The sequence below is a fragment of the Xenia sp. Carnegie-2017 genome, unplaced genomic scaffold (genome assembly GCF_021976095.1).
Source record: "Xenia sp. Carnegie-2017 unplaced genomic scaffold, XeniaSp_v1 HiC_scaffold_6, whole genome shotgun sequence".
Taxonomy (NCBI): domain Eukaryota; kingdom Metazoa; phylum Cnidaria; class Anthozoa; order Malacalcyonacea; family Xeniidae; genus Xenia; species Xenia sp. Carnegie-2017.
In genome coordinates, this window is record NW_025813526.1 from 1031545 (window position 1) to 1049561 (window position 18017).

General features: G+C 32.3%; 1 protein-coding gene across 1 annotated transcript; it reads right to left on the bottom strand.

Annotated features, from left to right (window-relative positions):
- Nucleotides 1-2915: 2915 nt before the first annotated feature.
- LOC124458129 (reticulocalbin-1-like) lies at nt 2916-17966 on the bottom strand. Its single transcript, XM_047008213.1, has 6 exons — nt 17669-17966; nt 16437-16642; nt 15585-15794; nt 12554-12627; nt 9159-9248; nt 2916-3202 (listed from the first exon to the last, which is right to left on the bottom strand). The coding sequence occupies exons 1-6, from the start codon at nt 17863-17865 to the stop codon at nt 3095-3097; spliced, it is 885 nt and encodes a 294-aa protein (XP_046864169.1). The 5' UTR covers nt 17866-17966; the 3' UTR covers nt 2916-3094.
- Nucleotides 17967-18017: the final 51 nt, after the last annotated feature.

Sequence of the window (18017 nt, forward strand, 5' to 3'; positions counted from 1 at the left end):
TCATTTGCTGTCAACAAGTTGAAAAGAAACGGAGCTAGCAAATTTTGAATATGACATCTTAATGAATACGAAATGCAATTAAAAAAATAGTGCAGACTGCAGAGTGCAAAATTGTGATGCGATAATAACAAATAAAGTGTTTAATGAAAAGTGTGATGTTTTCATTGGTGAGAAAAGAGAGATCCAACTGGTGGATAAGTGTATTTTATTTACATGAAAAATTAGCAAAAACATATCTTATAAAATAGTTCGATGACGTGACTGAAATGTCGTCCATTTAAATAAATGAACACACTTACGTAACTTGTACTGGTTAAAATAATATAGGATACTTGTCTTACTAATTTTGAGGCAACCGGCCGTGATGTTTGTTGTTAGTTTTTTCTAGTAACTTCTTCAAAAGAATATACATTCCAAGTATTCTGTGTCTTGCAAACAATATTTAATGTTTTAAAGGAAAATACTTAACACATTGCAAGTATCTTAAAATAATTAATTGTATTTCCTACTCATCTATTTGATGCGTATATTGTGTGAGTATTTGCTGTCGTTTGTGATCATGTAAATTCGCACAAAAAATATTCGTAGATTGTGAAAGTCTGGACAGCGAAATATGTTCATTTGCTTTATGCCTTTCATTAAACTCTCCAAAACGTACTGTGAGCGAAATGAACCAAGCAATAAATAAACTAGAGTAAATGCACTAAACTGGTTAAATACCAAGTATACTGCTCCTACTAAGTTAGTTTTTGGTACCATACGCACGAACGAGATATAATATAGATATTGGAGATCGCCTGAAAATTAAGCCTGCATTGGTCTAATATTATAACCTGTTTAGTTATGACTATTTTCATGATATATTTGCAGGGTTTTGTGAAGACTACGACTCCGATGATTCGCGAGTCAATTGCAATTAGCAAATACGCACGATTTAATAAGTACTAATAGTTAATTTTCATTTTTGTTAACTTTCACATGCGCTCATTGTCTAAAGTTGAACAATTCATATGTTTATTGTGGCAAATACTTATAATTACTTTATAATATACAGCTTTTGCACAGCATTTTTTATTCCGCGTTTTATCCTCTATTCTGCTTCCGCCATTCCTCTTCCGTCATTCCACTTCCGCTTCCGCGGAGGTTTTGTATGGTATCGAGGACCAGGGAAAACAGAAGACTACACCTGCTGTTGTTGCACTGAGAGCAGCATTAAAGTAATCAGACCATCGTCGCTGAAAATATATTGATATAAATCTAAACGTCTCCAGCTATTGCATGTACCTGCTGTTAATATACATGATACTTGTCTATCTTCTGAAATAATTTAGTTTAGAACTTAAAATGATCAGCAGAAAAATTATTTAGTGATCATGAAAAATACTTGACTATTTTGTCAAATTTCAAGTCTTATCAACATGCATGCCTAGGAACACATCTTCACTTTGTACAAAATTTTCCTCCTACATGGACAACCCTTATGTACTTCAGGCAAACAATCTGGGTTGATCCGTTGATCAACACACCTTGACATCTCTACATGAGGTTTTCAGGTAGAAAAAGGGACAATATGGGACATTTCATGGATGCGAAATATCTCTTGTTTAATCCCTGTCATATTGTCAAAATGAAAAGCTTTATGACTCAGAGAGACTTATAATCACTGGTTATAATAAACAGCTTTTCATGTAATCAATATTAGTTTTCTCAAATCTAAAACAATGTATGGTATAATAACCAGTTATTCATTCTCAAATGATTGAATGATCAATGATCATAAAACAAAAAGTCGCAAACATTTGTTTACAATTATATATGAGATAAGTAAGAATATGGCTCCATATGGCCACAGATTTATTGGTCGTGAAATACATTTGTAGGAAAGAAAGATTTTGCTGCCATATTACGACCAAGATACTCCAATCTCCAAAGAAATCATAGCTAAAAGTCCTTCTGCAAGAACAACTTAAGAAGCATCAATCTGCTTACCATATGCCATATTGACATAAATCGGATTACATACTCCCATAAATTGACTCCGATATGATTCAATCGTGCATACATTTCAATTATCCTTTATTTAAGATTTTGAACTTAAATTTCTGCTGAGAAATCTCTAGATAATTAGGGCTTGCTTTTCATCATCAATGACCAAAGTTTTTCTCGTTGAAAAAATTACAGTCTGGATACATAGCATAAAAATCACAGCATACATTTCAATATTTGAATTTGAAAAATATTTTCCTAAAAACTGTGATCGCTCTGACTGTAGTTTCTAACATGCTTTAGCGAATTACTATAAAACGATCAAACATTCGAATCAGACAGTAAGCTTAAATATGTTAATTGGCTATAAGTCAAAATCTGTCAAACCAATTAAAATAAACAAAAATGCAAACGAACCAATTACACGATAGCAATTGGACTCCCTTCAGCCACCCCTCTTTTCAGTCGAGATTATTACGGATTGTCCACTGATCTGGGTTTTGATCAATGGAATGGCTTTAATAAGCGTTCTTGAACTCCCATACCTGTTAAACCAGTCTAGCCACCTCCGCTTATCAGTCAGTCAGTTAATGTAACTTTGACATACCCTATATCCGCCTCTCTGGGATACTCTCAATACAGTCTAGATCCGCCCTGAATAGCAACTCTGCGTTATTATACATTAGTTGCTCGTGGTAGGAATAAAAATGCATTTTCACATAAATTTATGGAAAAATTTAAATGGCTTGAATTGAATCGAAACGTACGAGGATTTCACTCAATACTTACCATAATTTATTAGACGCTTTCAAAACAATTACAGTAACTCCCTTTCATTTGATAAAACACGTCCACAACACGTGAACTAGCTCCTAAGTTCATACGCTAAGCTTTGATTTGTTAACATTCGATTAGAACATACACATGAGTAACTTCAAAGATCTTAAGCTTTATTTATCCGTATTGTTATAAAGCGAAGCATACATAGCAAGCTATAAGCTATATTATTTTGCAAAGCGGAGTAAGGTCTTCTAGTTTGCATTCAGTTTATGGGATCTTTAGAAAACTTGGTCATCAGTCACAATAATTCTAAGCACGGCCTTGATTCTTACAACTCGTCCACGTGTCTCTTCAGCGTTTTGCCCCAATGTGTAACTCTACTGCCTACGAAGATTTCAAAATTTTCTAATATCTCCTCTTTCGTTAAAACTTTATCCTAAAAAAAGAATACGTGAACAATAGATTTTGAGTCAAAATTTTCACTTTGTCAATTACTAAAATTGAATTATATCGGTCGTGAACACCGTATGACAGCTATAAATCAAATTTTTATTTACTAATTTCTCTTTAAAATTGTTTATTATGCAAATATCGTCGCTATAATATCATGCAGTGGAAAATATCATTTTAAGAAGAACAATTTATGAACCAATTGTTGAAAAAGAAAGAGTTTAATACATATGGATACGTGGAAAGGAGCACTTTATACAATTTACAAAAACAGTCAAAAAAAGGATTGTTCTATTAAAGAACATAGCATTGTGATGCTAAAGTGTTGATTTTTGCGTGATAAAATAAATAATGGAATTACTGACATAAATTATGTTTGTAGATGTAGATCGTCCAGGTTAGTAGAATCCTGAGAAGGACTGTTGTAGTTGATGATGACTAACGTTTCGACAACCTTAGCGGTAGTCATCTTCAGAGTCAAATGAGTAGTAAACGTCAGGTTAGCCGTATTTGTTATCTGGTTCTTACGTCATTGTATTGTGTGTACAGGAAATGTATGGCTGTCAATTGTTTATTGCCATTGTGAATTAGTTTTTAGTTGTGATGTGTGATTTAGGTGTGATGTTTTTAGTTGTAATGTTTGGCTGTCAATTGTGTATTGTCATTGTGAATTAGTGTGAAGTGTAATGTTTTTAGTTGATCGTTTGTTTGTATTGTTGATAAAACGTTTGTAAGGCACCTGCATGTAATTGTTTTGATCTGTTCAAGCGGTTTTGTTCTAAGTTGGTATACCAACTTTCTAACGTAAGGTGTTTTCTATAGTCAGTGCTGTAAGTAATGCATTTTGCCAAGTCCCAGTCAATGTTGTGTTATGTCAGTTGGTGATGTTGGGCAATATGATGAGTTTTGCTTGTTTCTTTGTAGCTCGTTTGTAGCTGGTTTGTGTTCAGTAAGTCTTGTTTAAGTTCCTGCCAGTTTCCCAACATAGGAGGCGTGGTAGTCGGATCAGTTTATTTTGTAAACTGCACCTTGTCGATCGTTGGGTTGTTCTTTGTTCTTTATGTTTGTTAGTACTTGTCGTAACGTTGTGATTGTTTTATGTGTGACACGTATGTTGTATGCTCGTAAGATACGCGAGATAGTCTCAGACGTACCTTTGATGTAAGGTATCGTTGCTGTTGTCGTTGAGTTGTTCGTTTCGTTGTGTTCATTGTGTTTGTAAGTGTTGCGTTCAACGAAGTCAGAGTTAGAGCTTTTTTTGTCAAAAACACGTTTGAGATAATTGTTTTCGTTATGTGGAGCGTCCGGTGAATCACATATAATTTGTGCACTTCTTAATAATGTTCGGATTGTGGTGGCTTTGTTTGATGTAGGGTTGTAAGATGATTGGTCTAGTAGTCGGTAAGTGTGTGTTGGTTTTCGATAAACTGTGGTTCGTATGATTTTTGATTGTCATGTTTTACTAAACAGTCGAGAAAAGAAAGAGTACTGCTTTCTTCAACATCTTTGGTAAATTGTATTTGGCTGTTCTGTTTGTTGATGTGAGTGTTGAAGTCATCAATCTGGTCTGCATGTTGTGCTGTGATTGTGTCATCTACTTAGCGGAATCAAAAAGGTAGTACATGTTTGTAAGTTACGAGCGCCTATTCGTCTAAAGTTTGCATGACAATTTCAGCAACTACAACAACGGGTGAACCCAATGCTGTTCCGTGTAAGTGTGTGTTGTATGTCGAGGTGAGGCAGCGCTCCAGTAGCTAAATACTACGCTACCTGTCTTTTGTCGGTAGTAGAAGTACGTCCGTGGTGTTTGTAATGAGTGTTTTTGTACAAGTAAGTGCCAAGTCAAGTGGAGTACAGGTGAACAGTGATTTCACACCAAAAGAAACTAGCATATAGTTGTACACACAATGCGAGGATGTAACCTGACATTTTCTCCTCATTCGACTCTGAAAATGACTACGACTAAGGTTATCGAAACGTCAGTCCACATCAACTACATGCAACAGTCCTCCTCAGGACTCTACTAAACTGAACGATTTACATCAACAAACATGTAATGATACTCCAGGGCTCAAACCCTTTACTTCAAAATAAAGTATATCACCCCTTTCTATACAGCAATTTTTTTTCGACTAAGTTTTATTTTCTTCCTTTTTTGTTGCCGATAGACAACTATGACGTATACAATGGTTCATTAAGTTCAAATGGTCTTTGCAATGCAATGAGAAAACTACATGCTAAATTTTGTTCCATAAACAAAATAAACTTTTATCAAAGCTGGTAATATTATTGGATTCAAAAAATTATTACTTAAATTTGCGTATGAATTATAATTAATGTGAATTTAATATAGACGACGAGTTTTAATTCTGAATGAGTTCTAATTTTTTAGAATAAGAGTTTTTTATGCCAAAATTTAACAACATGTTTTGCAAAATAATTTCGCCCAAAAGACAGTTTTTGCCTGTAATAATCAACTTAAGACTATTTGAGTGTACTTCAAAGTTTAGTTATTGTAAGTATAAATTGATTTGAAAAATTAATGTAAAATAATAAAATTCATTTAAAAATTATCAACGATGTTGTTTGTCGTCTGCATTATTTGTAAGACTATTTCCTTCATAACTAATGTTTTAACTACAAAGAGATGATCGTCACATTAGCATAGCAAATGGTGGTAAGGACTTTGATAAAAAATAAAACAATTTAAGTGCAAACTTAATGTAACCAGACGCCTAGTTACAATAGTTGAGAAACCACACAGCGATATTCACTGCAATGTAATCAGGCGTGTTGATATACAGGGTGCCTCAGAGAAAAAAAGAATCTTCTTCTTATGAATTTTTTTGAAAAATGTAAGAAAACTTTTCTTAACAAATGCTTTGCAAGAAAATTTTTCTTAAGATCTCCCAAGACATATTTGGTTAAAAAAATACTTCTTGGATGACTTATACTTTAAGAAAAAAACAGTAAATTTTTTCTTATACAATTCTTTTCTTTTCTTACACTATTTCATTATAAACTTATATAATTCTTAAGTCATGCAGAAATTGTGGTTTTTTATTTTCTTAAAATAAGAATGATCAATAGGAAATTTACTTTCATGATGCATGCATTTATGTTTCTTTCTTTTTATTTGCTATAAGCGTGCTAATAGCAATATTTTGAGGCCTATCACATGATAAAACTTCTGCAGAGGTTAAAACAAAAGTTTGCACTTATTGTATGTACTTATTGTACTGCACAGTGCTATCTATAGTGACATTGACTGAAGAACATTTACATTTAGTTAGTAATGTATGTTTGACTGCGTAGAATTTTAAGTAATAAAATTTCTGGCAGCTTGTTGAACAGAAGCTTTCTTTTATTTATAACAATGTCCATTGTCGCGTGTTACTTCCCACATTCAGAAAATCAAAAAATACCATTCTTATTATAAGGAAACTGTTTGTTATGCAAGAAAAAATCTTATTTTAAGATACAAGCATGTCGTATTTTTTCTTACTATAAGAAAATAGATAGACAAAGTTCTTATTTTAAGAGAAACTTTAGAACTTTTTCTTACGAAGTTCTGTCAGTTTTTTTGCCTTCAAAAAAGTTTCTTAATTTAAGAAATGACTATTGTTGAATTATTTCTTATTTCAAGAAAATTGACTGTGAAAAATTTAATTTTAAGAATCTTTCGTTTTTATCTCAATGATTTCAATAATTTTGTAAAGTTCTATTAGATACTGTAAAAAATAAAGTTGTGAAACTTAAACTGGAAACTCCCCGAACAATGTTGCTAGATTTTACGAAAAATTCAACAAATTCGCAAATGTTCTTGCTTCAAGAAAAATTAAGAAAATTTTCCTTAAAATTCGTATGTTGCTTATTTTAATAACAACTATCTTATTTCAAGACATAATATCTTAAATTAAAAAGTTTATGTTTTATTAAAAAAATCATTTTTTTCTGTGCATAAATAATAATGTATTTGCTGAATTATTATGCACAATAATAACAACTAGAATTTACATAAGATTAATAAACTTGAGAGCTCTGCACCTCTGGAATTGCATTAGGTTTGTACAGTATTATTTAATTTAGTAAGTTAAAAGTTATGTCATACACTGAATCATATCTCGAATTTATCACACCAAAGCTTTTATAAAATTCAAAGTGACATTAACTGAGTTATAACAGCCACGAGAGCGTAATCATATTTTCCATAAATTGCAACACCATGTACATGTGGTTTAACTTCTACAGTTTAACTACAGTTTAACTTAATTAACCAGGCGGAAAAAAGTTTTTGTGACTAATTATCTTATGCACATTTCATTTTAAAGCATTCATAATTATTTTTGCAGCTTCTGTTTTCTAAGACACGTTGTACATTATGTCAAAATGTTTCATTTTGCGAGCTGTGGTTGACACTAAGGCAAGAACGATTCACGTAAATGGGCATAGAAGATGTCATTCCGTGCATGCCTTATGGTAATGATCTACAATCATGTTCTGCTCATGACCAAAGCTCAAGCATTGCGAGAATTTCATTAAATTTATTGAAAGCGTTATTCGCTCAGTCTGATAAAGACCTCTGTTGAGATGTCCATCGCTTTAAAATAACCAAGTTGCGGAACAACTGCGTATAGCGCAGTTGCGATAAAATAAGTGTTTTAGAAAACTAAACAGCTAGTTGAAGTAATTACACATTTTCTTAGTAAAATTAGAAATTGAGGAAATGATTTAGCAAATTGGAGCAATCATGACTTTAACTGTATTTGAGGGATTTATATTTGATGTGTTAACTTTTCACACGATTGATCATCAGTTTTGAATTAATGTTACATTATCGGGTTTTCGTCTGTCACACCACAGCGTTGGACAGCTTGCTACTAATTACAGATAGAGTAAACATTGCTTACTGCTGAAAAAAGCGCACTAAGAAAAACTAAACCACCCAATTTAGTCCGTTAGTCATTTTGCCACATTGTGTACGAGTGTAAGATTGACAAGAAGATGGGATAATTCGTTGCAAAGTTTGTTCTTCCCTTTTTCCCGAAACTGAACATCTCCTGTAATTTTGTTTATGGTAGTAATGTCAAGTAATGTCTAGTAGTTCAAAACTGATGATCAATCGTGTGAAAAGTTAACACATCAAATATAAATCCCTCAAATACCGTTAAAGTCATGATTGCTCTAAATTTGCTAAATCATTTCCTCAATTTCTAATTTTACTTATAAAATGTGTTTAAACAAGCTAACGTATTTGATTTCTTTTTAACGTATTTGATAACGTATTTGAATTTGGATAACAAGACTAAGACGAATAACTTCATGAACAATCTAATGTTCTGCAAAATTATATGATATGGAAATATTTTTTGAATAATGTGTCAGTAGTTATAGATCAAGCAATATTTGTCCAGAACAAAGTCAGCTACTATGTTGCCAAGCACTGAATCACGTCCAAAAAATAGAAATATACACTTTGTTTACATGAGCGTAAATAGCAAGGGCGAGAAAATCAAGGAATTATCTTTATTTTTTTCAGACAATTTTATGTTGACATCAACATAAGTTTCTTTTATCGGTACGTTCTCAGTGAGTTGCCCCCTTTTTATAAATCCTCCTTACACAGCAACGCCCCTGGTTTTTCTTCAATTTTACCATAATTTTAGCTGAAATAGTTCAACAGAAAAGGTAGAATGGTCAAAATGTAAGAACTCTTTTGAGCCTGAGTACATTATTAAAGCTCTATTATTGCAAACACTTTAAAGAAGAATGTTTGATGACGTGTATGATAATTTAATACATATAAGAGAACTAATTAAAAAAACGAATTTAACCGTGTGATGAAACATACATAACGGTAATTAACATAATTTCCTTAAAATTTGTGTGTCAAATTGTTCTGCAGTAATCTAATGGTTAATTTAGAATCAAAAAGTACTCACTTTATTTGAATCAGCCTTTTGTATCAGATGATCAGCTTCATTCTCGTGAATATTGTACCGTGATGGAAAATACCATTCCTTGATTTCATTCTATAAAAAATATATTAATGGAACGAAATGCTAAGGCTAAGAGAAACTCGTTCACGTAGCAGTGCTGTATAGGTTGAAAGTGGAAACAATTTTAAGTACACTACACCCTGGAATCGTTAACTATTTATCTTTCATTTTAACAGAAATGATATTTAAAACTATTTTACTATTTTTAAACAACAGTTATCCACGTACATCAAAAACTTACTTTTCTCTGCATAATTTTTTTACAGTTTTACAATGCATTGATCGCTAAATTTATTTATTCATTTGGTTCTGCAAGCCAGCAAATTTTGTCCTGCTATGTCAATTTTTTGTGTTCAATCAATGTAAAAATAGATTTTTAAAAAAGTTAATAAAGTCAATGATATGAAATTGATATAGCAGGACGAAAACTTGCGGGTGTGCTACGCTACTGTAAATATATAATTGTCTTGAAATATATAATTGTGTATTCAAAATATATTCACATTCAGCACTGCACGATTTATTTGTTTGAGTGAGCAGAGCTGCGTTTATTTATATTTACCCCCTTAAAATCAGTTTCCTTCTTTTGGCCCTACGTAGATGGTATACGAAGTCAAAAAAAAGAAAATTTTTCTAAAATAATTATAGTTATTGACACACGATACAACTTTAACAAAAAAATACCATTTCGATGCAAAATGCAGTCGTGCAACGGTGACACAAGTAAGTTGAACTTCGTATTACATGAGTGGCAAGTAAGCATTCGCCTTTTATATTTAAAAAAAATTTTGTTTAAAAGTAATTCCTCGAGAAAATTTTTTTCTTTGCATTGCTTACATCAACAATTTTTTTCTCAGTTTAGAAATAATCATCGCATTGATTTCAGGAGAAATTTAAACACAGAATGAGGACTATACCAAAGAGTCACTCGTGTCGCAACCTTTGATGTTTTTCCTCACGCATGATATTCCGCGAATATCCGGTACCATTGCTCCACAAAATATCTAAAGCTTTTTACCGACGTCATCTTTTATACTGAAATATTTTCGATTTTATTACGAAGAAATGACGTCATATTATTGCAGCGGTTTGAAACCAGAGCCCTCTATTAGGAGAGTTGGAACAACGGGTCTGCGGGAGCGCGGAGCCGCAATTTTCGTTCCTACTTGCAAGTTAAACTTATAATAAAACTAGGTGAAATTGGCTAAATGAGCAAAAGAGTGAAGCAATTTCGCACTGTTTAATGGGAATTTTAAATATATCGGAAACCACAATTTAAGCTTTTGCCATTTTTGTGAATAAATACTGCACGCCAAACTCATTTTTATGGATTTGAGCTACATTCGCAATCGATTAGTTCGTTCTTTGAAACTAATCGTGACCCATTGCTAAGCGTTTTTTCGTATGTGAACATATATTCTGCCAGTTTTTAACAACAGCACTAAGATATTTGTTTTACTTCTTATTATTTATCAGCGATAAAGAAAAACACTTTGGTTGTATATTTTTGGCCAGGAAAACAGTTTGGTTGTATATTTTTGGCCAGGAGGTATAAGGTAAGTCAAAATAAATCTCTGCAGCTCATTTTTGCTATATTCTTTAACTGGTAAAAATATAATCTTTAGAATTCATCACTAATAATCTTATTCTAAAACTAAAAAGTATTTTGAATTTACAGTTGAGCTACTTCAATTTATTTTGACTTAAAAATGCCTGCCGTTGAATCAGTGTTATCCATACTCCATAGTTGGACAAAGTTTTTTTTTGAAGAACAGTAGTCATAAAATTTTGCTTAGTACATATTTTTTGCAATGTAATCCAGGCATGAAAATTTAATTCAGACAGATTACAAAGGTGTTTTGCTGGAAAATTATGAACTTAAAATATTTATTAGATACAGTAGCTTTTCAATATTCTATTAATCTAATGTGAAGTTGTTGATTTCTTTATTCCTTGTGAAACTGTGATTATATAGTTAAAGTTGAATTCTAATGCACAATGGTATGGGCTTCTATTTGGTGAGGCATTTTGTTGAAAAGGTAAATATTGTTTGTGCATTAGAAAACACTTCTGTTGTTGAAGAGCCTTCTGTCTTGTTTGATACAAATGTTGCTCTTTGTACAGACTTTGATGTTGCATATGACTTATGAGTCTGATCCAATTTTTAATCTAGCTTAAATAATTAATAAGTTGAGTAATGAAAAACTTATGCATGTTTTTTCAAATTATAAAGATCAAAGACCACACCAAATCATTGATTATTTAAAGACCAGACCAAATCATTGATGAGCCAATTGAACATGCTCAGGTTTAAAGTACAGACAGCAATATATATTTTATTCCAAGTAATGTATTTTACCCAGCTGTTTCAGTAAATATTTTATTTTTAATTACCTATACTGTACTTTCAAATTATGACCTAAACGTACAAAATACAAAATTCAAAACTATATTATTTTAGTATATTGGATTAGTCATAATTGTTTGTTGAAGTGGTTAAGAGCTTGTAAATTAGAGTCATATTTCAGAACATTATGATAATTTATAATCTTTCTATAATACCTTCATTTTAAGCACAGGCTTTTAATGTAGAATACTATTGTTTCTTTAGCATTAGGGCAAACTTTTCCAATGATTTTTCACTCAAAGACAATCTTCGTAAATAAACCTTTAGTTACGAGCAGTTTGACACAATGGTCACTACACGCAATCCAATCTATCGTAAAGCAATTTCTTTCTTTTTTCCTTATTCTATGATTCTGGTGATATGTAGTTACATGAATTAGCTGTCAAATGATAAATTATTAAAGCTATATCCACAGAAAATCAAAATAATACAAACAAACTTGTTATAATTGCCATGCAAACACTAGTTCAAATTTCAAAATTAGGAACGAGAATGGCGGAAATTGATCATGTGACCGATATTGCCCAATCAACGTTTGCAAATCAGAGAACAATACATGTCCCAACTCTCCAAAAAGAGGGTTCTGTATGAAACAAGTAAAAAACCCTAAGCACCTTTCTGGAATAATGGCGGCCGTGAGGGTGCAGTGTACATTTGGGTGACTTTTCTGTATATAATTATTGTTCAAAGATTTCACACAACATCAATTTTAGCTGTATACGTATTGCATACATTGACTCAAATATTTGCAAGAATGGCCACACCATTGTATAAAAGACATCTGAGGAATACTTTAATATATGCAGGCAATTACAGTGGACAACTTTGAACTTCAAGAAGAAAGTTTCATGGCAACATTATGTGTGACAAACAAAGTTACAAATAATGATGTATAAAGAATGTTATGCTAAGAATAACGTAAATTTTTCACCTTTTCCAACACTCCACTTTTATCCAAATCTCTGCTGTTAAATTCTCTCTTGGCATTTTCATCAGACTTTTTGTCTGTTAAAGAAACACTGTTTGTGAGATGCAGTTGAATTGTTACATTAATTTAAAGTTATTAAATATTAAGTAGATCATATACCGGGTGCATCGAAAAAATCTGAACTGCTTGGAAAACATGGATAAACTCATGCAGCGCGCAATATTTGCCAAAACTTTTGATAGAAATAGTTAGACTTCAAATTATTTATCTGACAGTAAAATTGTTGCAAATAATAAAAGTTTTTAAGCTAAAAATATGTTACCGCGAACAACTTTAAAAAGTCTTGCGCATGAAAATAAAACGGCTAAAAAGCAATTGGTACATGTATAGGGATAATTATGGCACATGTTGTTTAAAATTTGCTAATGCGTACACAAACAGTTTGCTTTCAAACAACAGGCTATTTTTGGATTTTTCGTTTTTAAACGCCATTTTGTTATATAATATCATCAATTATTCACAAATGTTAGTTTACATTGAAGCAAAAACTATTGATATTTGATTAAGGTTTTAAAAAATGGCAACTAAAAAGGAAAATTCTAAAACAATCAGCAATTTGGGTGCCTAGCATTCATGGACAGTTTGGCCAAATTTCCTGAAACTTTTCAAGCTTAAACAACATGTGTTATTTTTAACTCTATGAGTTCCAATATAGCTTTGTTGCTAATTTTCTTGAGCGCTTGCTCGATAACACAATTACCACTATCACAATGGTTAGCTAATATTGGATGAAAATTTATTTCTGAACGAGTCATTGGAAGTCCAATTAAATACTTCACTAAATTTTTTGTAGATCTTGCGCGCTGATCACTTCAACCACATTTTTCTAATTATTCATGTTTTTTATACACCCTGAAAAACATATCACACATGCATAGTATGGTGGCTTCTCTTGAGAACTGTTTGGTTATCTTAATTTTTACTGAAATTTAAAATCTCTGTTAGACCAGATTGTCAGATAAAATGTGTTGAAACACATCAATGCTTGACATATTCTACCGTGCGCAAAACAGGTCTTTTAATTAAACGCTAGTTTGTTTCGAGAAAATAATCCGACACAAGTCCAAAAATCTATAACAATGTATTAAACTGTTAAAAAATATGTTTAAATTTCAGAGGCTGGTTGTATGAAAGGTGTTTATAAATGCTATATATAACAAACGTTTAAATTGCTATTCATCCACCGGTTCAATTTCTATAGTACCTACTGTGTAAAGTTTATCGGTCTAATGAGACTGTTTTGTTCATTAATCGGTGGGTAAATAGTGGCGGATAATCCAGTAATTTTTTCTATGACTTAGCTATACATATTATTTGGAATTCATTTCTATGCTCTCCTTAGTCCTTTGAGTTAATAGACAGGCTCATAGAATTTATGGATATAGAAATACGTGAAATAAGTGAAATAGCTATCTATAATGAAATACGAATGCTATCGATTAGTTGAGAAACTACTGTTTACAACACGTCTTCTTAAAAGACTTGTCTACCGATAGTAAAAAAGTAAACAACTTCATCTGCATCTTGTTTGAATCATATTTTGTATACTCAAGATGTCATGTCTTTTTGAAACATTTTCAAAACTGTTTTTCGAAACTTTTCAAGATTAGCTCGTTTCTGCGAGCTATGCTCGAGTTATTACTCATAACGCTATGATTTTTAGCATAAAAATTTTGAAAAGAACTGCATGGTTGCAAACATAAACAAATTTACTGCTGATAAAATTAATTTTTTTGAGCTTTCCGACTTTGATTAAATGAAAAAATCCTGTTTTTTCTTGTATCCTCCGGTTAGCTAATTAAATCTGGGCTTATTCAGTGAATAGATAAACGCCACGCTAAATGGCGTTTATGAAACAAATTTTAAACAATCGTTACGCTGGATAAGAAACCTAAACAATTTGATTTTGACACAAAGAAGCTGTCCTTTGACTGGGAAACAAACGCTTTTTACAAAAATAACTTTTGCGGCGTGAATACATAACTACAGAAAATTGAATAAAAACAAGGTTTTGCATATAAAAAACCAATACAAGTATACCAACATTATTTATGCATGTGTATAAGTTTGTATTTCTTGTATTCATATCTCTAAGTAAAACAAGTGAAAGTACGAATTTTCATTATGACTATGAAAAAATTCACGCCGAATTACGCTAAGGCTGTAGGGTTTTTTTTTTCAAAGAAATAAAAAATGTTTAGCCTTGGTTAAATATATCTTTAAGATTTACTTAGTTCCTAATATATATCTTTAAGAATTGCTTAGTTCCTATTATTCCTATATTAAAGAAATACTTTAGCCATGTACGTTTTTGCGTGAAAACACTAGGGTGAAGCGGCTTCAATATTACAGGGAAGAGTAGCATCTCAGTGATATTCATTTCAATGGGTTACATAAGCAAATGATTAATGGAAATTATTCACGAAAAAGCCAATTAATGTCGTTAACTGGCAAATTATCGTAATAGACAAATTCCATTATTACGTCACATAGCGAGCGTTGCATTTTGGTCTTATTAGTCACGCACATGAAGTTCTAGTGAGAACTCTTGAACGGGTCTTCAGGAGACCTCTAGCTCAGAAAGTCACAACAAATCTACGCTAGACGATGTATCGTCAATGAAACGAAAAAGGGGTGCTGATGTATATACATGTTGTGTACCTTTCCATCTATATACATGTTGTGCACCATGTTTCTTGTGTACCAAGACCAAAATGCAGCGCACATTTCGCGCTATATGACGTAATAATGCAAGTTGTCTATTGACAGTATGTGTCTCTTGCTGTGTAACGATTTTAATCGTTATGAAAGCACTGTCAAAACATTATCATATGTTTGTTGTGTACAACACGGTGTGACGCATATCCTGTTTTTTTGTACAACTTGTACGCAAGGCCATTGCCAAACACTATCCAAAGCCCTATCACTAAAGCACAATCACTTGTAATTATATTGTTTCTAGTGGTAATAATACCCCCAATAAATTCTTCATAAGATATCTTCCCATCCTCGTTCTTATCCATTGTTTCCACTATTTCTTCCACAAATACGTCATGCATTCGAGGGAAAAGATCCAGATGTTGGAACGCCACAAATTCCCCAACGCTTAGTTTGCCATCATTATTTTCATCCGCAGCATTGAATCTTGCTTCGTACCTCTTGATTCGTTGTTTTATTTCATTATCTGTTAAAACGTTATAACGATGCATGGAATGGATATCAGATAATTGGTTATTTTAGCAAAAAATAAATTCGAATGGAGCTTTTTTGACACCAAACAAGGACAGAAATAATAGATGCTTCAATGATACTGTTGTTGTAGGAAATAATCTAATAACACCATAAGACTCTCCTAAGTCAAATTTATTGGAAATTGCTCTTTCTGAAGTGGGTACATGGTGGGGGTGCAAAATGTTCTAAGAATATAGTACCCTCTTAAAGAAATTCTCATTTTCTCAATGCCAGTCAAATAGGTGATATTTGAGTGATTCTTGTCACTAACTTTGCCAAAAAAGTGTAGATATAATCACAACAGCTCTTAGTGAATGAACTAATTCAGTGGATGAGAAAATACTGGACAAGTTGTAAAACTGTGCGTCCAAAGCCATGAATCAACTTCGAATATCGTGGAATGGTATAAACATTGTCAAAAAAGACTACACTCAAAGCAAAATTGGCCTGGAAGCGGGTTGCAGCCCAAATGTCTAAGTGAGATGTTAAATCTATAATTCAGAACAAAAGTGTTACCACTGCTTAAGAGAAATTCTTACCTGATAACCGAAAAACCTTCATACATTAAAGAATAATGTATAAATTGGCTACTAACCGTGTGCTGATCCAGGAAAATTCAGTGCTTTATAACTTTCCCAGCTTATTAAATCGTTTTCATCGACAATTGTCGCTATGTTTTTATCCCAATATTCTTTTACGACGTCAGTGGGTTCTTTCAGGGAAATATATTTCATCCATGCCGCCAATTCGGTCTTGGATATATTTCTATTGCCATCCGTATCGATTTTGTTGACAAGCTTACTAAACAGTTATGAGTATATTCTCAGTAAAGTAAATGTTTGAACCCGGGAGTATCGTTACATGTTTGTAAATGTCGATCGTCCAGGTTGGTATAGTCCTGAGAAGGACTGTTTTTGTTATTGTTGATTGACGTTTCAACAACAACAAAAACAGTCCTTCTCAGGACTATACCAACCTGGACGATCGACATTTACAAACATGTAATATATTCTCAACTATGAAATATCAAATAATCAATAGCCAATCTTTCTGTCGTTTACCCCTTCAATGCAAATATTATTGTCTGGAAAAATGAAAAAATCAATTAATTTTCTGAAATAATAGCAATAATTTTGAATAAAAATTTGCACTGTAGAAATAAAGTTCGAGCTGGATTGCTACAGGAAATAAACAAACAATTAGCAATTATTGTCTCAATACTTCTTGATATGATGCAAAAGCCAAATTGAGTAATTGCTGTATTATTCACATCAAATAACTAAAATATCATTTCAACATATGATGGCTTTTAATGATGCCGACATTTGTAGAAACTATTATTTCCAAATAAAACGTCATACTTACAAAATATCTAGAATTATTTGTAAATATTGCGACGTAATACATAATTGCAGATACCGATTACAAATCAATCAAAAACAAAATTGTAGTGAATAATAATCAACCTTAGCATTACAAGAGCACCCAGAAAATATGTTGTCACATAAGACTCATTTTATGTCACACAAGAGCACCCAGAAAATATGTTGTCACATAGGACTCATAGTTAGACAAAAACAAAACCAAACATTGTTCAAGATCTTCAGCAAAATTTTTACTAGTTGAAATGCCTTTATAAGATAATTCGAGAATATAAATAATATCCCAGAATGAGAACCAGAATTTAGTTTGACGTCCCTAGATCTTCCTAATTTCTGTCAAAATTCATTCAGTTTTATTTCACTAACCATTGCCAGGTTCATAAAGGTCAAATGTGAGTTGAGTTTCATATAATAACTGCTGAGCAAAAACACACTTATAGCTCACCTTAAACGCAATTTTCTGGCAGCGTCGTCCAGTTCATCAAATTCTTTCTGTGCGTCATGACTAAGAAATGAATGCTGATCATTTTCAGAATTGTGTTTTCCATTCAAGTGTCTATCTTCCCGACGTTCGGGCATCGTATGCGCAAAGCAGACAGTCAAACATATTGCTAAAAGCAGAAAGATATTTGCGTAATCCATTATAACTTATTGAAATTATACGCGCTACCCTTTTAAGCAAAATGAGTTGTCGCCTGACTTAACTACAAATTACAGTACGACAACAACTACAGGCTTTAAGTTAGCTATTTGCCATCAATGTGGCCTGGCGCTATTGGTTGATTTGAATGGAT